The sequence below is a fragment of the Geospiza fortis genome, unplaced genomic scaffold (assembly GCF_000277835.1).
Source record: "Geospiza fortis unplaced genomic scaffold, GeoFor_1.0 scaffold104, whole genome shotgun sequence".
Classification (NCBI taxonomy): domain Eukaryota; kingdom Metazoa; phylum Chordata; class Aves; order Passeriformes; family Thraupidae; genus Geospiza; species Geospiza fortis.
The window spans coordinates 5,545,001-5,571,457 of NW_005054325.1; the positions used below are offsets into that span (position 1 = coordinate 5,545,001).

General features: G+C 39.0%; 1 protein-coding gene across 1 annotated transcript; it reads right to left on the reverse strand.

The window, feature by feature from the left end:
* Window positions 1-601: 601 nt before the first annotated feature.
* On the reverse strand, window positions 602-26,451 carry DTNBP1 (dystrobrevin binding protein 1). Its single transcript, XM_031056968.1, has 4 exons — window positions 26,114-26,451; window positions 5,846-6,001; window positions 3,835-3,978; window positions 602-1,503 (listed from the first exon to the last, which is right to left on the reverse strand). Exons 1-4 carry the CDS (start codon window positions 26,154-26,156, stop codon window positions 1,256-1,258), a joined length of 591 nt encoding a protein of 196 aa, XP_030912828.1. The 5' UTR covers window positions 26,157-26,451; the 3' UTR covers window positions 602-1,255.
* Window positions 26,452-26,457: the final 6 nt, after the last annotated feature.

Here is a 26,457-nt window from a genome sequence, read left to right on the forward strand (position 1 = left end):
CCTTGTTGAATAGTAAATCTCTTAATTGTAGGTAGGGAGCTTCCAACCTTCATTTCCCAGACAGGGATCGGGAAACACTTGGTCAGCTAACAGAAGAATCCTTAAGGAAACTGGCCACTGCCTAGCTGGCAAGCAGGAAGGAGATATCCCCCCTTCCCAGCCATTGGCTTTGCCAGGGCAGGGCTTTGGAAGGGATCTACATCCCACCTCATCCTTTTACTTACACTGTTTCTGATTATATTCCTTCCCTCCGTGCAGAAAGAGCAGGAGCCAGGAGCCTTCTCAAAGGAGAGCAGATCCCTGAAAACAGAGCATGAGACTTTGACAAGCAACAGGTGTTAGACATGGTCAGACCTCAAGTTCAGAGAGAAAAACGACTGCAGAAAACGGGAATGAGATGATGCCTATAGGTCCTGAGGTTTCTAAAATACACACACTTAATTAACAATTAACTCAGGTTTATCTCCCTAGCGTAGTCAAACAGATGTTGCCATGGAAAAGCACATTACATTGGTGCTCCTAATAACCACTTTTCTTCCTGACTTAGGCTCCTCTGTTCACTTGTCATGGATAAAATACCTGTGTAATCAAGTAAAAGACGTGGTTGGGATAGAAATTCTTTATTTTATCTTGAAAGAGGAGTAAGTACACAATGCTAAGATACCTGCTCCACAAGGAGTGCAACATTTCCATATGCTTCTCTCCTCCTTCTCGGGTTCTTAGTTTTTCCTTAACACCTATAACTAAGTTGGTCCTGAATAAGAAGTGTGAGAACAGTAGACACTGCTGCATTAGTAGACAAAGGCAGGAGGCAGACAGTAGGTAGTAAAGAGTAGAAAATAACTTTTCATTTTGGTTTGGATCCTATATCTTCAGTTGCAGCAGCTGAAAACATGCAAGGAACAATTTGGATTCAGTTTTACACATCAACTCTTAAGTACTTCCAATCAGCCATTTAAAGGTTAGTGGTCAAAGTAACTTCTACCTTTCCCCTTAAATTCTCTTATACATAGTATATACAACAGTTTTACTGCTCCCCTGAGCCCCAAGACTACTGTTAAAGTGTGTGTGCTTTAGGCATAATTTTTTCTTTAAAAACCAACCTCCACATGACTGGCAATTTTGTAAAAAGGCAGTATTACTAAGTAAAAAGATCTGGCTGTTACACTTGGTTAGCAAATTGTTACACAGGCAAGCTCTTCATTCACTTGTTCATTCATTCAGAAGTCATTCTTAAAGGATATGGTTTTAAGATTCAAATAGTTTGAGAGTCACTTTCATCACTGCCATCTGAAGCACCCTTTCTCTCAGTTACAGCAGCAAGGGCAGTGTCCACTTGAACCTCCTCTTCGTCCGACTGAACGACAGGGGACTCTCCCTCGCTCGCGTCCTGGCTGGCCGAGTCGGTGCAGGTGGAGGACAGGGAACAGAGCTTCTGCCGTAACTCCGACTGGCTCGGCACCTGGAGACTGATCTCGTTCACGTAGCTGTTGGAGTCGGGCCCTGAGAGGTGGGAAAACAACAGCAACAGTCAAGCTCTGGCTCAGCAAGGGGCTTGAGAAATCAGCACATTAACATCAGCTTAGCGCTGCTTAAGGAGTCACTTTCAGGCTGTTTTCCTTCTTTTGTGAGACACCAAGAGGAAAACCCCCCAATAAACTCAGTGTAACAGAACTACACAAATTGGAAATTTAAAACCAAACAAACAACTACGAAGCAGGCAATAACAGTCATCACCAGTTTTGACTAAAAACGAAGATGCAAAAGCAAATCAAATGTAATTCAGCATGAAAGCAATCCTTTGGTAGAGCTATACCACAGCTCAAGTGCACAGGAGTGGGATTTTAAGACTCTGCTTCCTCTATATCCTGTGCAAAAAAGACTTGCAACACAGTGCAACAGTGTTTGCTTGCAGTTTGAGAGTTCAGGCTTCAAAATTAGATCCTCTTCCCTGGACAGTTCCGGGCAGCAAAAAAGTTAAAATGAGGAAACATCTAAACACTTTCTATGTGATCTGCCAAAAAAAGCCCTTTTTTCCTTCTCTCCTATACCTAACAAGTGTTTCTCCATAGTCAGAGCACCCAGCTTCAGCTGATGAGTAACTTTAGTGAGAAAATTCTCTTAAAAATTTTATTCAGAAGTTTTTCAGAAGGGTCAGATGGATATGAGCTACACCTTACCTCTGCTCAGACTGCACAGCAGTTCAAACCACACTGTCTCTGCCCGCTTCTCAAGTACCTGAGTTATATTTTAACACTAGAAATTTTAGAGAACCTGCCTTGTGTGGTGTACACCAGCATGCATTAGATCAATTTAGACAACACACACAGCAGGAACTTTCAGGAGTGACAGAGCTAACTCAATTTTGCAGTTTAACTTAGTGTCATGAAATGTTGCAAAGCAATGTTCATAAGCTGGCAATGTTTATAGTAAGGCAAATTTGAAAACATTTCAATGTCTTGAGCCGATTCTCATTTTTACCAGTTATTTTAATAACTTACCTGTATTTTGTGGTGTTCAGGCCAATTGTCAAACAAACCTTGCCCTGACAACCCAGTTCTCCACTGACAGCAAAATAAAGAGTTAACAATCTCATTTTTCTGAGAATGAAGACTATTGCATATTTGGTTTGATACTGGGGTGCCAGGTTCTTAAGCACAAAAATCCCTTAATCAGAGGGAAATTAAATGTCTGGAACCACAAGAGCAAGATTCACAAGACTTAGACTGCAGTAAGGTTGCAGTGTTGGAACATTATTACAGCACAGGTACATTATATTGCAGTGTATGTCCACATACAGACACTGCACATATGTGCTGTAATATTTAGATTACAGCATAAAGACCGTATTTTTTTTCAAAAGCTAATGCATTTATCTACTTAGTTAAAAAGGTAGTTTCTGCCCTTCCTTGGAAATCCAGCTGAGACTGTTTACTGTTAAGACACGAAGCTTCTTGGTCCAACATCTGCCAAACAGCCAGCAAGGGGAAAACAGTTCTAGATTCTGCAATTACTGGCAAGCTCAAATGATGATCAGCTTTAATAATGCATGAACTGGATGCCTATCCAAAACCACCCATCTCAATTCAGTTTTTGCAATGAAGCACAAAAACCTAAACCTTTAGCAGTCAAGTGTGCCTTAACCATTTACCACAAGCTTTTCATGTTCACAGCAGGTGTTAATCACCTTCACATAAGGGAGTACTGTACTTCCATGAAGATATTTCAATCTGTATTTTCAGAAGGTATCAAAAGGACCTTTAAAGGAGCTTCATCTCCTATCCCACAAGAAAAATCACTGCAGCTCTTTTGAGTAAAGGCATTTTAGCACTTAAGTTTTTAACCAGGAAAACACTTCCATGGTAGGTAAAAGATCCAGTATTGAGACACTAATTCTCAGTGTAGAAGATCTTGCATTACACAACTGGTCCAACCAAGTTAGACAAGCAACATTCTGGATAAACTCTAAGAAATCAGTATTAAAAATAAAAGCCTAGTTACTGCAAGCTTTCTGTTGACGTTTGTCAAAATGTCCTCTATTAACTCAATATTGGGAAAAATGCCCCTCAAGCCAGTATGTAACACATCACCTATCCAGACTGTGATGAGTACAACAGGGAGCTTCAGTAAGAAAAATAAGATTGTCTGGAAATACCACACAGTTTTGCAGCAGCTCCCTTGTACAGCAACTAAATGTTTTGAGAAGCACTAATGAAGAACAGTTAATCTGCATCAAGTGTGATGTTTTATGAGACAACATCACCCATTACAAAAGGGAGCAGTTCTGCTGGTTTATCACTGTCTCTAAGCAGGCTGTCAGTACAGGTACCATACCCAGCATGGGAGACAGCACATTATTGTCTTCACTTCCTGAGTTTAAAAAGACGTCGAGTGCTTCCTGGTCAGACATGTCCATCAGGTCCATCTGCTCCAGCATGTCCACATTCACCTCCATGGAAGACATACTTCCAATGGGTTCTGCAGGAGAAACAGCAAATGAGTGAAGTGACCATCAGCTACACGAGGTTATCACCTACCAAAGCTCCAGAGGCTGCTCTAAATGTCTGCAGCAGCAATAATTAAACTTAGGAATGGAAGGAGCCTGCCCACAGGAGCTGCTCAGCAGCAACCTCAGCCCAAATCCAAGAGCACTCTGTGCAATCTTTGTTGTGAAACTAACATCCATTACTGCTTCTGTAAACCAAAACATTTTTAGCAGCAGTATTTATAGCAATAACCTTCTCAGAAATAAGCTGAGATGGGACTCAGGCACAAGGATTGAAACTTTCCATTTTGGAACATTCCTTTTCAATTTTTTCAACCAGAAGTCTTTTTAGAGAAAAGCGAACACATTGAAGGACTAAATGTCACTAAATGTCAATATACAAGGGACACAGAAATTCAGAAATCAGGATTAATGTTAACAGAGAGCAGCTGTTCTTCTCTCAGATAATATAAGAATTTACAGTAGTCTGTAAAACCCAGGCTCATGCCCAGTATCTTCTCTCAGCATGGGTATTTCACATTACTAATTACTCTAGCAAATTAATTTATTACTGTCAATACAGTACTGACAATTTGTAAGGGAAGTAAATACTTGGATGAGTATCTTCTTCCTTGAACAGCAAAACATGCAAACAGGAAACAAGTTCAGGGCCACTCAGATTTAAGCCCACCTGCTGCATAGTATCAAATTATTACAATGAACAGTTTACTTGTTTATATAAATGTAACAATTACATTTTTGAAAGCCTTCATAGGTGAACTGAGATCAAATTCTGTAATTTGATTGGGGGATTTTTTTTTCAAATATGCTACAGCTCTGCAGTTTTACATGTCCAAATCTTTCATTAAAACAGTTTCTCTGATACACCCAGGCTCCACATTATCCCAAAAAGCTGAAGTTCCAAATGTTAGGCAGCCTGACACTTTAACAGAGCTGTGTGTCCAGTACCAGCCCATGACAATGTCCACTTTTAGTCTAAAAGGCAACCTATTACAGAAAGCAGGGGACTCAAACTCAGTTTCTCCCCTGACCATGAATTTAGACTTACATATCCCACCTCTCCTTAGCCACCCATGCAGAGCATCTTGCAGATGAGTATTTATAGCACTCATGCAGAGAAATGGAAACCTTGGATTGTACTCCCCGCTCTGACATTACAAATGATAGCAGAACTGCACTTGGAACAAGGACAGAATAGCTACATTTTTCCTGCCACATGAATACCTAATTTCCCACTGGCTTCCTTACCAGTCCAACAATCTCTGCATTTTGGCCTAACAGATGGAAACCTCCCACACAGAATTCCCTGTAATATCTGGAATTCTTGCGCTTTAACCAGTCCAGAGATGCCAGACTTGTGTCATTTCATAATAAGGAGAGCACTTAATGTGACCTCCTGTGTCCTAATCACACCCAATGGGAATAGCTGTCAGCTGGGAACTGCTGGGAAATGCTACACTGAACTTTTCTCTGCACTTTGCAAAATTTTCTGATGCATCTCCTTGCCAAATGACAACCCCAGGCTTTGGAACTCCAGTGGACAAAGCAGCTGCCTCCATCCATATTTTTATATAGATGCATTCTTCAGCTGCAGAGAAAAATGCTGTTCCAGATGCAGTTCAGTGCTCTGCATCTCCTCAGACAAGGAGCAGAGCCTGACTAATCTTCTAAGGTATCCCAGTATCCCTGGGACACAAAAAGGCTTATCTGAAGTTCCAGTTCTACTGAGGAAGAATTTGGACACTTTTGCTGGGCTTCCTCTGTTAGCATTGGTGGCTCTGCCCGCTCAACAATGCTCTCCAAGCTGGGAGTTTGTGGAAAATGTATTTTACAACTTGCCTCTCCTCTCTGCTATCTGCAAGTATCCTGTGGAAAGGTATTGCTCCATGTCCTGCTGGAAGGCTTCTTCAAAGAACTTCTGGCGCTCCTTCAGCTTCATCTGCTGGGTGTGCTCCATGTCCAAAACCTTCTGTGCATGTTCAGCATCGAGTTCAGCTGAGCATAAAACAAACAGACAAATCAAATATTGCAGGTGTACCCCCCCATTCTCAGAATTTAAAACCTACAGAACCAGTTCAATAAATTCTGACAGACTGTTATGGCAATAAAAGGAGCTCTCTGTGCTTTGCAACTGTATTTTAAACCAGGATGGGAATCCCACATTAGGCAGCATAACCTTCACACTAAAGTGATGTCAGAACCATTTATCTTGAGGCAAGATGTAAATTTCCAGAGCTATATAAACAGAAACACCTGAGAGCACTGTCCATCAACAACTGGGATTTCAGAATCCTGCCAAAAAAAACTGAGGTTTTTTTGATGCTTTTGCAGTCATATGCACCTAATGCACACAAAAGCAACACTTTTCATTTGAATATTGCTGCACATTTCCACTACAAAGCAGGTGGCAAGATACATATATGTACTTATATGTACATACATTTAAATACACGTACATAACATATGCGTGTATGTGCATGTATGCCTGAGATTCTGGCTTTGCCAGCCTCCAGATAGAATGGAAAAATTCCATGAAGAATCCTACATGTATGTGCAGCAAAGGAAATATTAGACAGAATTAGGAAATGTTAGACAGAATATCACTAGAGGAACTCCCTCCCCTCTGTTTTGCTCTACACTGGACAGAGGGGAAAAGAATTGTGCTCTTTATTGCACAGTAACATCTTCTAGAATAAAAACATGTCTTTGCTATTGGAGCACTGACTGCAGACAGACTGTTAGAACATACATCAGAAAAATTGATTTTTAGGAGGAATACATAACCTGGAACCCTTTTCCCAGAGTTCTCCGTTCACTTTTCTGGTGTCATGAGTGCTCTGCTTACAATAGAAAAGGAATTTTCCAGCTGAGCTATTGATGGAAGGGACGGGGGTGGCAAGAAGAGCTGCTGGTCTGTTCCATTCTGCCCATTAGGGAAAGCTCCAACAAATACCACTGGGTGAAAAATGTCCAAGCTTTCACATGCCAGACAGACACAGCTGGAATATGGCATCCACATGGATAAATGCTGAGGGCACATGAGGTTTTCTAGGACAAGCATTGTGTCAGTCTTCCAGGAAAAATGTTATGTTAATGATATTCTACAACATGGACATTCATTAAAAGCATTTACTATTATGGAAATTATTGCCCAAATGCAGAACATGTTTTATTAAACCAGGCAAAACATCAGAGAGCAGTTAATTCACTCTGTTGCCTGCATCAAGGTCACAGATCATACACAGAAGCAACTGAACTGTGGCTGATGCCAAAAGAAGCCAGGAAAACTGGACTGACACACCAGATATTCATTAAAACATCAGTAAATAAGCAGAAATCTCTTTCTTAAAGGAGATTTCAGAAGCAAAACATCAGTGTACAAAAGGAATGCATTTTTCCTGAAGGCAACATGTCTTTATTATCAATTACACTGTGGTGTACGATGACTCTGTGTCCCCTGGAGCAACTCCTTTACTGCAGTCCTGGATGATGAGCAATTATTAATAACATTGTCTATGATGCAGAAATGCTATTCAGTTGTAATAATAAAAGCCAGAGGCTCTCACAGACAATGGGAATTTTCTGTCTCTCTCATAATATAGTCTGACAGTTTTGCACTCTAGATTGGTAATTCAAGATATTTTTAACCCCAAAACAGAGATGGCATCCAAGTGAGACTTGATACAATCTCTTTGTTGACATCGAGCTCTTTGTTTTTAAATTTTGCCTACAACGTCCTGTAAACTGTTGAAATTGTCACTGGCCAGAGCTGAATGGCAACAGCTGCCTGCTGTGCTGGCACGTTCCACAGGAAACTGTAAACACATGAGCTGCAGAGCTGTCACAGACTCGCTCTCCAAAGTCAGATAGAGAGTTAACATCTAGAACCTTGCTGCACAATTTCACGCCCTGCCAGGTGTAGTAAGAGGTGCTTGGCTAAGCAAAACCAAACTGCTGCATTTGGGTTTGTTTGTTGTCAGAAATGCTAAGGATGGGAGGTGAAGCCAACCATCAAACATGAAACCAAAGAAAACAGGTGCATTGTTTCTCTCACAGAGCTACTCAGAATTATGTTTTCCCTAAGCGAAGTGTAGTTTATAAAACACTGAAGAGAGACAGAACCAAAGGAGTTCCAAGAAAGACAAGAGTATCATCCATATGCCATCATACACTGCTCATATGAATTCCTCCCAGGATGCAAACTGAGACTTGGCACACTTAAAATACTATTATATTTTTCCTTTCACCCTAAAACTGTACTTTTCAATTAGCAATGGCACCTATTTCTCTATCACACTGTGCACAGAAAAGAAAAAAAGACAGACTACAGAGAAAATGCTAATGCACAATTAGATGCAGACATACAGGAGTTGCCACAATAACCCAAATAAAAGATGACTAATTCCCCACCAGCTATGACTTTTAAGAGAACAGACACTAAAAGTAGGCAATATTTTTCCTAAAACAGTGAACACTTGAGTGCTGAGGCACAGCCTTCTGCACCACACCCAGCAACAGCCCCACAGCTCACCCCGCTCACCTCAGCCTACAGCCCACAGCCTGACACCCCTGCCCCATATCTTCAGAGTTTGAACCAGACACCAGGAGAATCCAAACTCCAAAGGAACAAATGACAATAGCTTGTAGCTATACATCTGAAGTGTAGAGGACACCATTTCCTGGTATCACTCCGAGGCCTGGCTGACACTTCCTACAAATTAAAATTCTGCTGCAGTACCTGAAGTATCTATGCAACCAACAAAGTGACCATTTAATGCTTTAATCTAAAACATTTTCCAGCTATGCACAATAGATTTCCCAAATAAGCTGGAAGAATGACTAAAAAAATAATTAAAATTTTAAAAAATCAGCAACTGAAAACACTGGCTGTTTACATGGCTAGCACATCCCTTAGACCCAACATGAAAGATGTCAAGTTGTCCAAATGGATGGCGGCTTTTTGGTGCTTGCATAGATAACCAGTTTACTTCCCTTCAATTAATTTATTACGTAACTTTACATCTCACGCGACATAGAACCCATAAATGCATCTGTGTCTAAAGAGAGAAAGACACAGAGAACACAAAAAAATGCCCCTTTTTCCTCCCTCCACAGTTCATTTGCTTTTTGTAGACTCATCCAACCAGACCATAAAATGCATGCACACATTCTTTGTGTTTTTTTGTTTTTTTTGCTTTTGCTACAGATATCAAACCTTCAGTGAACCAGCCTTTCACTGAACTCACTGCTGGTTTTTGATGTTCCTCCTGTGCTGGGAGAGCTTGAAACTGGCCATGGCATGAAGACACACTGGGTGGAGGATAATCCTTTCCCTTGAACTCCTGGCCACATTCCCGTTCACACAGCCCAGGGTGCTGTGTCCTTCCCTGCTGCCTGATGCGCCGCAGGCTGGCACTCGGCTCGCTGCCCATGGGACCCCCAGGCTTTTCCACGGAGCCAGGGTCATCTCTAAGCCCAGTGCCAGAGCCCTCCATCTCCTCCTCTGGGATAGAGCTCTGGCTTCTGGTCCCACCCCCAGGTAGGAAATGACCCCCAAAGCACCAGGCTCCCACCCAGCCGGTCATTTGTCCATCCTGCTGCACATCCATCCAGGCTAGAGCATCATCACTCGGACGCAGGAGCACCGTGTGAGATTGTCACAACCTATCAGCAGGCTGGCTACTCACTGAACAACCAAAATCCTTCAAAAATCAGAACAGTAAAATCATAAAAGCAGACAATGAAAGGCAGACAGCCAAGCAGCTTTCTGAGTGCATTATGACTTAGCAACCTATACTGCAAACTGCCTCGTTACAGACCTCTTCAACTAAAAATATCAAAGGAAGACAAGACACCAGGGAGTGCTTCAAAGGATGCAGTTTCCCTCAAAAATATTTAAATTATTCTTGACAGAATTTAGAATACATGTTGATGCTGTAAGGGAGGATGTGCAGAGCACTCTTGCACTATAGTCTGCTGACAAAATTTGTTGAAAAAAAATTGTGTTGGCAAAATTTGAGGAAAAAAAGCAGAATAAGGCATCTAGGTGCACACAGTCTTTCTTCCACAGAAGAGTGAAAGGAAAACAAGCGAAAACTACAAGTCCTAATTCTTTTTAAACTCTTATTTAACAGTCTCTTTATAAAGCAATTTGGCTTTGCCAAAGATATAGTCAAATAATTACAATTAAAAAAATTAAGTCCTGATTCACTAGAACGTGAAGTTGGGATTTCACTCAATGACAGAAAGATCATCTGTGTTTGAAAAAAAAACAACACTGTTCCAAATGAGATTTACTGTCCGCCAACTCTCAAAAGCCTGAACTTTCATGAAGAAATGTTTTACTAAAATTAAGTTTATCAAAAAAATCAGTCACTAAAAATGACTCTACGTACTTCTTGATAATACCTAACTAGGGTTTTTATAGATTGCATGAGAATATGAAAACTCTGGTCAAGAAGAAAAGCAGAGGTTCAACCAGTGCAGAGAGATCATCTTTAACATTTTCCAGCAAGCAGTTTCAACAAGATGGCTTACCTTAAAAATTCTCTTTAAGAAAAAAAAAACAGCTTATTTGAAATCCTTGGAATATAAAGGATAGGCCTAAATAAATATCAGAACAAACCACAGAAAATAGGTGCCTGTGTACAGCAGGATTCCAGTTATTAATGCAGCACCTGGAGGAAGAGGCAGCTTCCAACCAATGCGACAGGAAACAGCTTGGGAAAAGGTTTCCACAGAACTCCAACCTTTATCTGGCTACCAGGAAATCATCATAGTTAAGAGACACTAAAAATATGCTCTACCAAAGAGCAAATGCACAAACCGAGTCCTAAAAATGTATATTCATCTAGGATAAAAAAAAAAAAAAATTAAAATCTCATTTGTTATTAAAAATATGCCAGGCTGAGGGGACTGCTCTGCAAGGCGACCCACTCCATAATGGAGTCTCATTTTAGAACTACATTTACTGTTGTTCATAAATTTTTGCCCAGTTCATTTGCCATTAAAAACATCCCAAAACTTGAGTGCATTTGCCTATTTCTTTATTTTTTTTTTTAATAGGAGCAGACAATTTTTTATGCCTGTAAATGTGGTAAGCAGGAATTACTTTAGAATAGTTTTAATTGGTTTTAACCATAGTCAAAATCACCATGGATATATTGTTCTACAGCAGATTAAGGGTGGGGTTTTTCCACACTTGCTTCACGTCATGCAAAGCATGGAAATGTTACAGCAAAAGCTTTGGAGGGGATTCTCTCCTTCAGGCACATTCCTGACTGTTCCTGGGTTAACAACCCACCATCTCCCCCTTTTCTGGTAGAATCTCCTTTATGGTCATTGGTGTTCAATGACAACATGTGTCTTTCTAGAACACAGAATTTAGCAATGTGATGTCAGTGGGATGTGAGTACTTGAGAGCCTTCCTCAGCTTACACCCGGACAGGCTCTCTTAGCAAGCGTGTCTTCTCCCTCCCTTATTTATCCTTCAGTCAGATTCCCACCCAAGTGAGAGAGAATAAAAAGTGACTTGCAAGGGAGGGAAGGAAGGATAAGATTAAGTTGAACCTTTGCGCAGAAAGTAACAACAAAAAAAAAAAAAAAAAAAAAAAAAAGCAAGCATCTGAGTTCACACCCTTTTTCCCTGCCTCCCTATAAACCCACCACCTAAAGTATGTAAGAAAAATAATTCATTTAGTGAGCTTGAAAGTATGTATTTCCACTATAAATAAACCTGACAATGTCACATGTACTTTCAGTACATTTAAGTTTCTTGGGAAAATGATCTGGCTTTAAAATTTAGCCACACACTGATGAAAAATCCCACTATTACAGAAATTGTACCTGAGAACAGCTTAAATGATTCAGCACAATTCTATTGTCATGAAGTGCAGTATTTAATGCATATGCTCTCCAATTACTGTTTCTTCAGCCTTACCTCAAAAATACTAATTTTCAAATGGAAAAAACTAATCGATACCAAATCTAAACCCAAAGTACTTAAAATACAAACTACAGCACTGCAGCATTCTATTCATGTTTCCAAAGGTCCATGAAACTGTCCCAAATAAGATTAATAACATCCCATTGCCCGAGTACAAATTGATCTATCGAACAATTTAATGACTATTTTCCATTCCAAAAAGATAATCACTCTTGCTTTGGAATTAGAAGGCTTTCAAAGACAGGCATGTAGCTTCTGCTGCTACAAGAATTGTGCCGATCTTAACCTTTGCACAGCTGTGAGCTGTTTGTCTTCTAGATCAAATTATGTGCATGTGCAGACACGTAAATTAATGATGAGATACTGTTGTGCTGTCACAACACATTGTGCACAGGTTGAAAACACGGGTTCCACGACATGGCAAATCAGTTGGCAGGTATCAGCTTTTACTGCTCCCTAAGAAAAACACCCAGCTCCAAACTCCTGCTGCAGTGGAACTACTCTTCACCCAAACTCTACCCTTTCCAGACACACAGAACAACACCATTGAGTGCTGAACTAAATCTTGTGTCAAAAAATGAAGGCAAAACAATGTTTGCCTTCTTTCCCAATAACTAAAACAAAATAAGGATTTCACTCCACAAACTGCTTTCAGAATAACCAGTTTTCTGACTGAATATGCAATTTCTACCCCTCTCTTCGGAGGGACGGGTAGATCCTGTCCAACAGTCCTAGAGGCCTTCAGAACCAAAAGGAATGAGCTGCAGATTTATAGTCTCAATACAGTTCAGTCTAACCTCACTTACTTTACATTGACAGTGAAATATTTTACACATGAGGAGGGATTTTGGTTTTTTGGAAGACATATTTTAATTCAAGTCTTAGGTTAACATGACCAATAACTGCTAAATCAGAACAGGGCAGGAAAAAAAAAGAACCTACCTTTTACAAAACAATCACATAACTGTAACTAGTTGAAAGAGAATTTGATTTTTTCACATGCTTGATAAAGCATTCCGTATTTATTATGTAGACTATATTTGGTAACAGATCACAGAAACACATCACAGAATCATAGAATGAATTCTAGATAAAATAACTGAGCTGGAAGGGACCTCAGGCATCATTTAGTTCCAACCCTCTGCCATGACCTTCCACTAGACCAGGTTACTCAGAGCTCCATCCAACCTGGATGGACACTTCCAAGGAATAGGCATTTGCAGCTTCCCTGTCAACCTGTTCCAGTGTCTCACCAGTCTAGCAGTAAAGAATTTTTCCTTAATATCAAATCTAAACCTACTCCCTTTCCCTTTGGATCCACTGCTCCTTGTCCTGTCACTACATGCTCTTTTAAAAAGTCACTCATCTTTTCTTGCCTTGTCTTTCCTGTAGGCTCCCTCCAGGTACTGGAAGGCCACAATTAGGTCACCCCAAAAGCTTTCTCTTTTCCAACTGCACAATCCCCATTCTATCCATCTTTCCTAGTAGGGGAGGTGCTCCATCCCTCTAATCTTGGTGGCCGCTTCTGGACTTGCAATTTATTTTCCTTCTTTCTATTTTAAGCTAATTCGCAGGTGAGAAACTGTATAAATTAAACTAAATATTCATGTAGTCAAAACTGCAGGACCACCAGTGAAATCACACTCCCACAGGTAGAAGAAGCCTTATTCACTTATGTCAAAATTTCGTATGTAAAAATATTTTTAAAAGAACATAAACCAATCATTATATCAGTAGCACACACAACATGCTTGAAATACTTATTTTTTTCTTGACAACTCAGTCTATTTCCCATTCAATTTCTGTCAAAACAATTTCTCCAATGCAAGCAAAAAAAATTGCTATTCATTCATGCAATTAATGCTGAGCTTATTTCTTAGAAGTAGAACCATTAGATTACAAATCTAGTCCAGTTCAACACTGTTTGATTAACATCCCAAATGAATCACACTACAGATTTTCTTTAGAAATCCTAGTGATGAGCAAACACTTTTGTTTGATATCATTAGTGAAACAATATCTGAAATAGCATTCCCTCATACAAACCCGCATCCAGGAGCATCCAAACACAAGGGGATTCATTTGCTAACAGACAGCTATTAGAGATGTGTTACCAGCTGAGGAATTTTAAATTACATGCAGTCTTCCATATTCATTACAAAAAGAGTACGAGTTATGACAGACGAGATTATTTAAAAAATCCATATTTATTCTCAAATGCAAAGCAAAGATGCCATCATTCTTTTTAGAAAAGGAACATATACCAGTGTTATTTGCGAGTAAAGCCAATTTGCAACATTAGCAATGGAATGTCTTTTCCACACTTGTTATAACACTGTAAGACAGATCTCTTCAAGCTACATTTTAATAGTCTCTTATAAAAGTGTTTTTCAATCAATGGGTTGCTTTTAAATTCAGCCAATTGGACAGTAACAATTATATAGGCACAATAAAAGGAAGAAAACCAAAACAAAAATTGTACTACATTTCAAACAGAACAATCTGGCTGCACATAAAGCCATATTTTCAGAATATATGACTATATTTTCACAGTTAAAATTCCTCATTTTCTGCTATGGAAAGGCATCTGACATTAAATGCAGAAATATATGCAGTGTATTTTTTCCACTGAACATTTTTATCTTTAAAATTAAAATGTGAAAAACAGTTTAGTTAGCACATGAGATGTGATTCAGAGGTAAGGCAATATTCAGTGTGTCAGTTCTAAGGAAAGGACATTGAGTTTTAAATTTTTAATGAAACCTTTTAAGCTTTCTCCTATGCATCTAGCTTTCATATACTCACAGCCAATTCCACTTGCTTCTTCATTTTTTACAGAATATTAAACAGTCTATAGCTGAGAAATAACAGACTATAACAAAAAAGCAGCACTGACAGAACTTCCAGCTTGCAAAATATTAGCTGTCATTAAATGGACCAATTAAAAGAATAAATTTCTTTTGATAAACTTTAAAAATATTTGAGATAAATCTTTTGAAGGAGAAAAAAAAAGTCTTGAAAGATGATCTGCTCCTACTGGCTTGCTGACTTATTTCTGTGCCATCTTCCAAAGTGTTCAAACTTGCAACACTGAAGGTAGACTAAAGGTCATCTTTATCTACAGCCAAAGCCATTCCATATTTTTACTGCCAATTCAGAGCAGTTTCTGCAACTTTGACGTGTCTGTTTGCTTTCTAAAGGATTTAAGCGCAAACTTTGAGGAGCAAACCATACAAGATGGGCACATGGGAAGAAAACCAAAACCCTTCCTTCTTCACAGTCTGTAAACCACAACAGGAAAGTGCATGGCTGCCTTCACTTTCTTCTTTGTTCAACCCTGAGGAATGATCCAGATCTCCCAGGATTTCATGTGCTAGCCAACATTTGATACTAATAAGAAGGGAAGCTACCAGGTCTCAACATACCAACAGTTTTCAGATTTTTTCCTCTCATACAAGTTTTAACTGCAACCATGTTCACTCAAAACTATTTTTGCTGTTTAGCTATGAATTCATCAATGGCAGCATTAGGCACAAATCAACAGTGTAACTTTGAATTTGTGCTTACTCTAGTTTAGCTTGCAATAACAGATAAACTGATTACAAAATTTGCTATTCAAATCAAACTGATTTAAAGAAGCACATCATTAATATTTCAAGTACTGGAGTAGGCTGGTTTAAAGGTAGAACAAAAACTAGCAGGTCTTTTCTCATGCGTGCCTTATCTAAGATCTTAACATCATTAGGTTAATAGATTATTTTAAATAAATAATACATCGAAATTAATAGACTGATGAAAATAATCAGAGTAATTTATTAGCATTAAATACATCTAGACAAGCTGTCCACTGGTTAACATTATTAACCAGGTCACCTGAACCCTCAAAGGAAGAGCACAATTAATAGCTAAGACTTCTGTCTTATCTGATGTTCAGTTTTTCAGCTGCTTTTCATTGGGAGGAATTGTTACCACTAAAATAGGACAAAAATTCCTAGATCTCTCAGTTGCTTGACCCAACACCTCAATGAATATATGCAACAAAAAGAGAAACACCTATGCAGCAAGGGAGAGGGTGGAGCAGGTGGGTGATGTTACTGATGCTTCAGTGGAGCATTAAACATGAGAAATATGAAAGGAAAGGAGATACAAAGGAAGAGAAATGACAATGGGGCAGAGGGGGAGGAGAAGGGCAACTGACAGGTTGTTCAAAAGAGATAACAAATGAGATATGATCCTTCATCCTGGATTTCTTCAGCCTGGTAGAGATTAAACAAGTTGTGGAGAGAAAAAAACAATACTAACTGGGAGGAAGACATTTAAAAGAGGCAAAGAAGGCTTTGCCGTATTGAAACCAAACACCACAAACAAAAAGCCAGTACAATAAAACTGACCCTACTGAAGCTACTCTGACAGAAAAAAATCCCAAGAGGCTGCAGGAACAATTGGGTTTGAGTGAGGAAGCACATCCTGCTTTGTGACCATCAGTGACTAAACCCTATGCCTACAGTGAAAACGACCTGACAGATGACACCTAGGATACAGTATCTTATTTGAGCAAACAAAGAAAATCCACCTAAAAGATGCACAGACATCAAAGTGACAGCGAGGAGTGAATAAAAAACAGAAATTCAGGAAGCTGATAAAAGCATTTACAAGGGGGAAGGTAAAAAAGAAGGGGGATGACTGAAGAGGGAAGTCAGCATAATTAGGACTGTGAAACCTGTAAAATACACTTCCTGTGAGATGATTCTTTTCAATATACACAGCTGTATGAAATCTCTCTCTCAGCTTTTCCTCCCCCCACCTTCTTTCCTTCCAGCACAGGGATGCCACACAATGTCTCATGCCACACCTTGGGACAGCAAGCCCTGACTTGTGCCTATGTGCAGCACAGTATAAAATGAGGAATTAATTTCCCCAACATCTGTATCAATCAACTTCTGCCATTTGTAAGCACATTTAGAACATTCACCTTCAGGCCTGCTAAAAATACAGAACACTTAATTTATAATATTTTCCTTAACTGAATATGTATAAGGCCTTGCTAACCTAATTTTTGATCTTGTTCTTCAGAGTAATTTAGCACTAATTAGTTACAAGTACCTTAAACCTCACAAAATGCATGCACATTTTCTCCACAGGGCAAACATGCAGCTGATCTCTGAAAAAGTTAAATTTCCTGACTCTCGCTCTCTTTCTCTAAACAGCACCCCTCTACTAGGTAGCATTCTTTATAGCAACAAAAATCACACATTCAATCTCTACAACAGATATAGCCACCCATACCTGGGCCAATTCAAAGAGCCCCAACTGCATAGTGATTCCAATATAGGAAGCAGAAATGCTAATTTTTGAAGCATTAGGATAAACTATAAGCAGAAGTGTACTGATCCTACTCAGTGCCAAATGTTTTCTCTTTCACATCTAAGCTGGAATAATGTGCTGTTTGAAATCTGAACACCAACTAATTTTAGAGGTGGGTATCATTAGAACACAATATGACCTTTATTAAATATGAATTATTTGTTCACAACACATTTGGCATGACAGTGAGAAAAAACCACTGCCTTCAGGCCACCATTATATCTGCCCTGTTTCCTTCTCTTTCTTCCTGTCATCCTACATCTGCTTTGTCAGCCCCAACAGTGTCCAACTTCCATGGCAAAAGAGATTTGCTGCCTCCTTTTAAAGCAACCAAAAGTATTTTCATTCGTTACTAACACAGAAATAAAATTATGAATTTTTAGACCTAAGCTTTCAATCACTTTAGACAGAATATTTCTCATCTCTTCACTGCTGCTGTAGATTACAACAGATGACACCACATTTGATTTCACAGGCTTCATGCACGGAAAATTTTGTTCACTCTCACAAAGACCAAAATTTATTTTTTAAGTAAAAATAAAGCTTAACGGAAGTGGGTTACAAACAATGTCAGAGGGTCTGAACATTTGATGCCCAGAGACTTTGGAATGCCTTTTAAAACACAAATGAGACGGACAAAGTGGGATAAGTGAAGAGAATTTAAAGAAAAAACTCACAAGACTAACACTGAAACCATCTAATCTGTCCTGGGGATTGGGTAACAACAAAACTAGTGGAATATGACAAACAAAGACTGTGAGGTCTTTCAAGACAGGGACAAACACACCAGGAACAGCATCTGGCAAATCACCTCAACATCAGTCCCTGAACATACCTGAAATTATAAACGAAGCTTGAGATGAGGGTGGGAATGAACCGCGAACATTCCTGTTCTGTTGGAACACATTTTCTCTCTGGGATGGAATGAACGCTATACCAAGGTGGTCAGCAAGCACTGAACCTCAACCTATTGTTGTTCTCTTATAAACTATTAAATCTGCTTCTAACAGTGACTATCCAAGGCTAATGAGAACTGAAGCATGCATAAGGAATCAAAGTAACATCATTATTATAATTTCATGCCCTATAAAACTGTAGACATTTGGTTAAAAAGCCTCCTATTTTGAAACATTCTTGCTGATATTATTCATTCTAAATTATTTTTCATCTCTGCCTTATCTATTAAGCAAGCTCCCTTGGCAATACTTGTGTTTCTATATACATCAAACAGTGGCTGCATCAGAGGCAGATCTAACCATAACAAGCCTAAATCTCGGTCAAGAAGGAAGAAAATAAAGCACTGATACTTGATAATACATCAATACTGTATTTTTGAAATAAGACTAATAAATACAGAATCATAGAATAGTTAAGGTTGGAAAAGACCTCTAAGATCCTGAAGTCCAGCCATCAACCCAGCACCACCACCGTGTTCACCACTAAACCAAGTCCTCAAGCGCCATATCCATGTTTTTGAGTGCCCCCAGGGATGCATTCACAAACATGTGGAAGATGACTCAACCACTTCCCTGGGCAGTCTGTTTCAATGTCTGACAACCCTTTCCATAAAGAAACTTTTCCTAACATCCAATTTAAACCTCCCCTGGTACAACTTGAGGCCATTTCCTTTTCTCTTGTCACTTGTTACCCGGCAGTAGAAACTGACTCCCACCTCACCACAACCTCCTTCCAGGCAGTTGTGGGGAGCAATAAGGTCCCCCCAAGCTTCCTTTACTCCAGGCTAAACACAAATGCATTGTACCCAATACAGTAAAAATAATTTCATATATGAGCATATGAAGTATTAAAGGGCTAAAATAAATTGCATTTTGATGAAGAAGTTTGCAAGGAGAGTTTCCACTTACTATTCAAAATAGGTCAGACATTATATACTTGCATACTGCTATTATAATCCATTTTTAAAAGTGAAAACAGTAATCACATCAGCAGCTATTAAAATCTGATGGCCTGCTTTTTCTAACACCTGCCTAATGCTTTCTAAATAGCAAACTGAATGAGGATACTCAGCCTAGGGAAAAAAAAACATAATAAAAAAGACTGGAAGAGATTTTATTTTCTAAGCATGTATATAGAAAATAAAACAAGAAACGTTCTTCTTAAACCTGCAAGTTAAAATGAAGACCATAAATTTACAGTAAGGCAGCCTATAATAACATAGGCCACATCTGATGATTTTCTATTTGGAAAGACCCCATTTCAAAGTCTCATTTACAAAACACGTTAACTTCTTTTTAAAATATTCTTTAAAAGTTCTAAACAGTCGACCATATTTCACCCTTCACTTTTATTAACCTGTAGGAACAGACCTGACAGGTTTGAGAGCAAGGCAGCAGCCAACTAGTTAAATTAGCAATACTGGAAGCATAATGTGCACCCACTGAGTCACCAAGGTTATATAAACTGACACAGCAAATTAATACCACTGCTTCCCTGCCTCCCAAAATACAAACCACTCAGCTACCCAGCCATTACAAATGATATCTGTGTTTCAGTGCTAGCAGAACAACTGTCAGAGCCCAGAAACTGAGCTACCTACTCATTCAAGAAGAGATCTGGAGGTTAGATCCAAGGTGTGTTGAGCACAAGGATGTGCCACTGGCACCTGCACTGTCCCTGCTTCATCCACCTCAGGATGAATGAGGAAGTCAAGACTTTGCAGATTACTCCACTTACTTGTGGAGTGATGAAAGTCCTGTAGGAAATCAGTTCTCAGGTACTTTACAGACTGGATTGCATCTACCCAAGAGGTAACAGGGCAAAAGAACACTATGAAGTAGCTCAATTATAAAACATGGAAGAGCTATGATCAGAAGTACTCTGAAAAATACTTGTCTAGGTACACACACCTTTTGACTCGCAGAATTTAACAGTGTCTGTATGAACCTCCTTGGAGCCTCCAGAAGTGTGAGACTCTTAAGAGAAACAAGATACTTGCCCAATATAGCCTTAAAAAAGTCACAGCACAAAGAATTCTTAAAATAGAAGCTTGCAAAGCGCATTATATTGTCAGAGCAAATCTGTCTCCATCCCGCCAGAGATGCTGGCGCGGTGATCTGCATGTAACTCCACCTATCTTTTAAGGCAAAAACTGCCCTAGTACCACTGCTTGTGGGTTTTAATGCAAAGTTCTGGCAATCATCCAGGGCTCCAGAAGGGAGGGAATGCAGCTTTTCAAATTTACTTTTTAGGTCATGACATAAGAGATCACACTGATGGCCACTAATGCTCCATTTACAAATGCAGAGGGGAGTCAGCAACTCGTACTTAAAGAAAAAAGGAAAGCACTTCTAAAAAAATGCTACATTGTACAGTAACTTCATGCTTTCACAAATTATCTAATACTTTCCCTAGAGCTCAGTAAAACATAAGCCAGAAAATATCACGGAATTGAAAATCAAGGGTGAACCAGTGTATTTTTGTCTATGGCAAATAGGCAATCCTAACAAACAGTGATGTTTTTAAACTGAAGTTTTACGAAAAATGAAGAAAAACCCAAACATTTTTATAAAATTTTATCCTGTCCCCTATGCTTAGAACATGAAAAGGTATGCAAGTTCATCACTGAAATGAACAGACTAAATCTGAGATCAACTCACTTTTAACACTAGTTAGTGGTATTTGGAGCTTCTATCTTCTGTGAAGAAATCCCAATTGTATTGGTGCTCAAGATGTGGTTTGGTCTTCAGGCAATGATAAAAATCAAAAACCTTCTCTACTCTTTTCTCAGTCTTGCCCTTTTAAGCAAAATTAATGGTTCCATACAATTTTTTTGCTTTATACAGAATTCTTTACAGGAGCCTTTGCCAGCAAGACAGATGCCACATTGCCTTCTATATCAAAATAGCAACTAAGAATGATAAGTGAGGACATCACTGGAACATGGATCCAATTAGCAGAATATGGCAAAATTGACATTTATATAACAAAGTTTCAGGTTAGTCATCGATGACTAAATTTATACCACAGAGCTATTAATTCTCACCCTCTGAAGACAGAAGAGCAGCAGATTACAAAAACCAGAAAACCAACAGATTTTTTTTGCCCAACAGACTTCAGCAGAATCACAGAATGGTTGGGGTTGGAAGGGACCTCTGGGGATCCAGTCCAATCCCCTGCCAAGGCACAGTGACCTAGAGCAGGGGACACAGGAACACATCCAGGTGGTTCTGAAAGTCTCCAGAGAGGGAGACTCCACAAACTCCCTGGGCAGCCTGTTCCAGTGCTCTGCCACCCTCAATGTAAAAAAGTTCTTCCACATGTTGAGGTGGAACTTCCTGTGTTTCAGTTTATGGCCATTGCTCCTCATCCTGTTACTGGGCACCACTGAAGAGTCTGGCACCATCCTCCTGGCACCTGCCTCTGAGATATTTATATGCATTAACGAGATCTCCTCTCAGTCTTCTTTCCTCCAGACTAAACAGGCCTGGCTCCCTAAGTCTCTCCTCATAAGAGAGATGCTCCAGACCTCTAATTATCTTTGTGACCATCCACTGGACCCACTCCAGGAGCTGCTTGTCTCTCTTGTACTGAGGAGCCCAGACTGGACACAGCACTCCAAATGTGTCGGTCGAAGCTTCTGTGTTCCTCTTTCCCAGTAACTTAGCAACTATGGTAGGGCAGAAAGCAACTGATGCCAAAATAAAAAATTGAGCAGCATCACAACATAGGCAGACAGTATTTTCATGCCTATTGGATTTAAGAAAGCCTCTTTTCTAAATTAATACTAGAGCAGTTTATACAATTAACAATTAGCTGGAGGCATACTAATTACTACAAAACAACCTCTCCCGCTCCCCCCAGTCCAACACACCCTGGCCTTTCAGGAATTTTTCTTCTTCTTGATGCTAACTCCTTCAATATGTTTACATGTAGAAGTCTCCATGTCCCCTGCTCTGTCAAGCAAGCCAAGCTCTCCTAGCATCTTATGAAATAAGCTCTCTTCTTATAACTCAATTGTTTCTCTAACACCTCATTTGCAGCTGTCCACTGGAAATCTCATGATTGATCCATCCCTGAATGTTATTTACCCTGTTCACAGTTGAATTAATCCTAATAGTTCATTTCTCAAAAGAGACTTTGTAACTGAGATTGTTTTCCTCCTAAATCATTCTCACTCAATAACCTGTCATTTGCCAAAGTTTTTGGTTTGCTATTTATTATTTTTGTCTGTGCTAGATAAAATCTTTTCTGTTTTCTCTTCTGTTCTAGAGTTAGTCCACAACTCCTTCACATACCAAATTAGTTTTCACTCCATGGGTTTTATTAGACTGAATAATCACTAATATGCAGGAGAAAACTTCATTGGTAGAAAAGCACCCTGAACTCTACACAGGGACAGAGCATGCATGAGAAAGACAGACAGATGTACCTCTGCCAGACTTCCACCCTGCAACTAGTGGACATATTCACACCCATTATGGCTTCCCAAATGTGCTGAAAATCAAAGACTTGGCTTTCTATTCTGTCAGCTTTCCTACAGCTTTGCATCGGAAAGACACTCAATTGTAGTAAGGACCAGATGCTAAATGACTGGCAGCACAACCCTCTAAATATGTACCAACAAGTAAAAAGGGAAAAAATATATATGTCACCCAAACCCATAATGTGGATAGATTTCTTCCAGCCACACAGTTTTGTGGAGACAGAAGTTGAAGCCACAGGCCCTGCTTGAGAACCCTTGCTCTCCATCAAGAGACAGAAACCACCCTGCACCTGAGAGTAACCACATGGACAATGGTGCTCTTTAAAATAAAGGTAAGTCTTTATAAAAGGTAAATAAAGGCTTAGGACATTGTGTCAGCAAAATGGCAATTCCCACATCACTGGTGACCTGCAAACCCTGAGCCTATCAAGTAGCACCAGTTTCATTTCCTACCCTTGTGAACGCACAAGGTAACTGAAAATAAATTGTGTGGTGTTCAGTGTGGCTTCTCCTTGAGGTGTGGGCTTCCAGTTTAATGCTCAATAACCAGAGAGAATAAATCTATGAGGATTTAAGATTATGATCAAGGGAAAACCCTCCTGAGCCAATGGAAATGCTGGTGTGCAAGGTCTGGAGTGATTACATAATCATCTAATTAAGACAGAAACTTATTCCTATAAATGGCACCATTCCCGTTTGATTTAAAATGAGACACAGCCAACTACGTTTTGATCAAGTCTCATTTATGCAACATCAAAATAGCACTAGCTGCCTTCTACGTAAAAGGAAAAAAGAGCAGAGTGACATCTCCACAAGATTCTTATTTCACCCTAATCCACAGAGTAACCCAAGTGATTAAAAATGAAACATTGTGTAAGTCAAAACTGCCTCTTAACTCTTTTGGCTTTAACTCACACACTGTATTAGAAATATGCAATCTAAAATATTATGTAGATATTAAAATGTGTTGCTGATTTTTAAAAATAGCTCACATTTTAAATATCTATTTTTATTACAAAATATTTTACCCGCAAAAGCAGATACATCCCAAAAAAGGACACCACACAGTACCAAAGCTACAGTACCAAAGACTTCTGTTTGTACAGTTTCAGCTTCAGTGCCTTGATACAATTTCACATGACATACCTAACACTCAAATAAAATGGCCAGAAGAGTTTACCAAAATATCCACATTTTTGTTCCATTTACTGAAAGGAGTAGAGAAGCATTCAGAATTCCTACATGCTCACATGCACACCTCAGCCATCCACACACATCATTAGAACCTGAGCAGAACAAGTAGTTTAATGACACACTGCTGGGAAAGGCGGGGCTCAGATTTATGTAAGAACATGCTATAGGGAAGGAATAAATGATTTCTACTGCAGCTTTTAAAACCATTCTACTCTTTTTGAACACTGTAAGAACCAAAATAGTATCATATTTAGAGTACCACTACAGAAATAAACAGCATCATGTGGAGAAACATAAAAAGTGTATACTCTATTGCTGTACATTTATTTAGTTACAAATCAAACTGATGAAATGTCTGCACTTACAGTTACATTTCTAACATAAAATAGAAGCAGCATGCCAAAAGAAAGAATACTGTCATTATAAAACTTTCCAAAAATTCATTTGCACCATGATAAAGTCACAGGCAGCAAGAGCCTACAGCATTTGGTCTTTCAGCACCCCAAAAAATACTACAGCTGGTCTTGTTAGAGAGTTTAAAAGCAGGTATATGAGTATTTTTTAACCTGTCATTAACCGCAGTCTACATAGGTGGTGAGCAAAGAGATTACCAAAAAATATGTCTTCCATTACTTTTTTTTCTGTCACAAAGCTAGAGATGAAAATGTGATTAAAAAAAATTAGGATAATCCTGGTTACCATAGAGATGTTAACCTTTCCAATATTGACGTTCATACTAAGGCTTCTACTTTCTGCTACCTCTTCCCAGAAGTACTTGGAGTAATACTGCTAAGGCTTACAAATTATTCTCCAATCTCATATTCTAGCTCTTATATAATTCCAAGGTTGGCCCCCACCCCACACATAAAAAAGCTGTTCTACTGTCCAAGATATGATGGTAAAAAAGAAAAAAAAATAGATACTTGCAACTGTGCCCCTCTTTGCCCTTACTTTCACTGCAAGAACAAAGAACAAGTTAAACAAGAACAAGCAAAGAGGGACAACTTTTGCCAATATGCACCAAGTAGTTAAGAATACAAAATGGATTATATCAGCAGTGTATGTATATAGATATAGATATATATATTGCTTGCAAGACTATACAATCTTGAGTGCACAGTGGTCACACCACATTTAGATCAGTAAATTTTGGTATTTTAAGTAAGCAATCAGCTGATCTGACGAATTATGGAAAACAAGTATATTTACAAATTAAGTATTTCTAATCAACACAAATGTAAAGAGTTCTCCCATATCAGATGAATTGCTTAAAACAAAATTTTCAACTTTAAATAATTACTCAATGCAAATATGAACTTTAGTCATCAAAATTACAACTCATAGGTAGAGTCTTGATAAAGGCATGCTCCAACAGGTTATTAAAATAGCAAATAGTTCCTTTTACTCTTATCTTTTGGCTCTGGATACCACAGGAAAAAAATCCACGTGAATGGTAACAGAAAAAAAACTCTTCCAGTGGTTATGTAAAAGAATATAAAAAGAATCAGAGTAGAAATCTACATTTTATTTCTACTTCAATTAGTGCACAGTTCTAAACACCATTACTTACAAATTAACAGCATAAAAATGTTATTGATTGCATGATTAAGAACATTGTTTCATATGATAAAGAGGGCTTTGTATGGATGTAAATAGCATTAGCTGCTTCATTTAAATATACCTTTAACATTTGTTTTATTTATCTAAAGGAAATTAGCATGAATATCTATGCTAACGTTCACTGCTCTATTTTTTTATTCTTGGTTTTATCTTCAGATAATAATTCTCTGTCTCCTCTCATCATCTGGCGTCACCCCACCCTCAGACACGCCTGCTTGAATTTTAGTTAACAAGATATCTGCGTATTTGCATTCTTTTACTAATTCTAATTAATATTACCTTGACAATAATGCAAAGCGACAGACAAAAGCAAAGCAATAAACAAAAGCCCTGAAAAAATAGACATTAAGTCACCATTTCTTTCCAATTTGCTAAATCAAGTTGATAATTAACCTGTCACTTACAGCACACCCTTTGCAATTCAGGCAATGGTGGTAACAGAGGAAATTAATTAAGCTAACTTTAATTTCATTTTGCATTTTACATTCGCTTGGCAAGTTAAGATGACAAATAACAAAGATGATAATAAAGTTCCACCTACGTGAATTCTTCTGAGTATTCTCAGTGCCTCCCGGAGATGACATGGCAGTAAGAAATAAGCAAGTAAAAAGAAACCCAGCACTGGTCAAGTGAAAGCTCCAGTTACCAAGCAGCCCCAGCGATGTGCATCTTCACTGATGCAGAACAAAGACCTTTGCCAGAAGGCTGCTGTTTCAAAGCAGTGGTACCGCGACGGGCAGTTTCCGATGGGCCGCTCGCACGCAGATGCAGCTGCACACACATGGATACTTCAAGTCGGCGCCTCCCCAGAACCTGAGCACAAGCTCCCAGCAGCTGGGCTCCACCAGAAATGCAGGCATGTATTTGGGAAGATACCACACGCTG

Bases quoted from the DNA above. Each gene is read 5' to 3' on its own strand.
- DTNBP1 (XM_031056968.1), bottom strand. From the start codon at position 26,156: ATGTCATCTCCGGGAGGCACTGAGAATACTCAGAAGAATTCAC. The intron at 6,002-26,113 runs GTAGGTGGAACT...TTTTATGCTCAG, and splicing joins GAATACTCAGAAGAATTCAC to CTGAACTCGATGCTGAACAT. The intron at 3,979-5,845 runs GCAAGTTGTAAA...TTTCTCCTGCAG, and splicing joins GCAGATAGCAGAGAGGAGAG to AACCCATTGGAAGTATGTCT.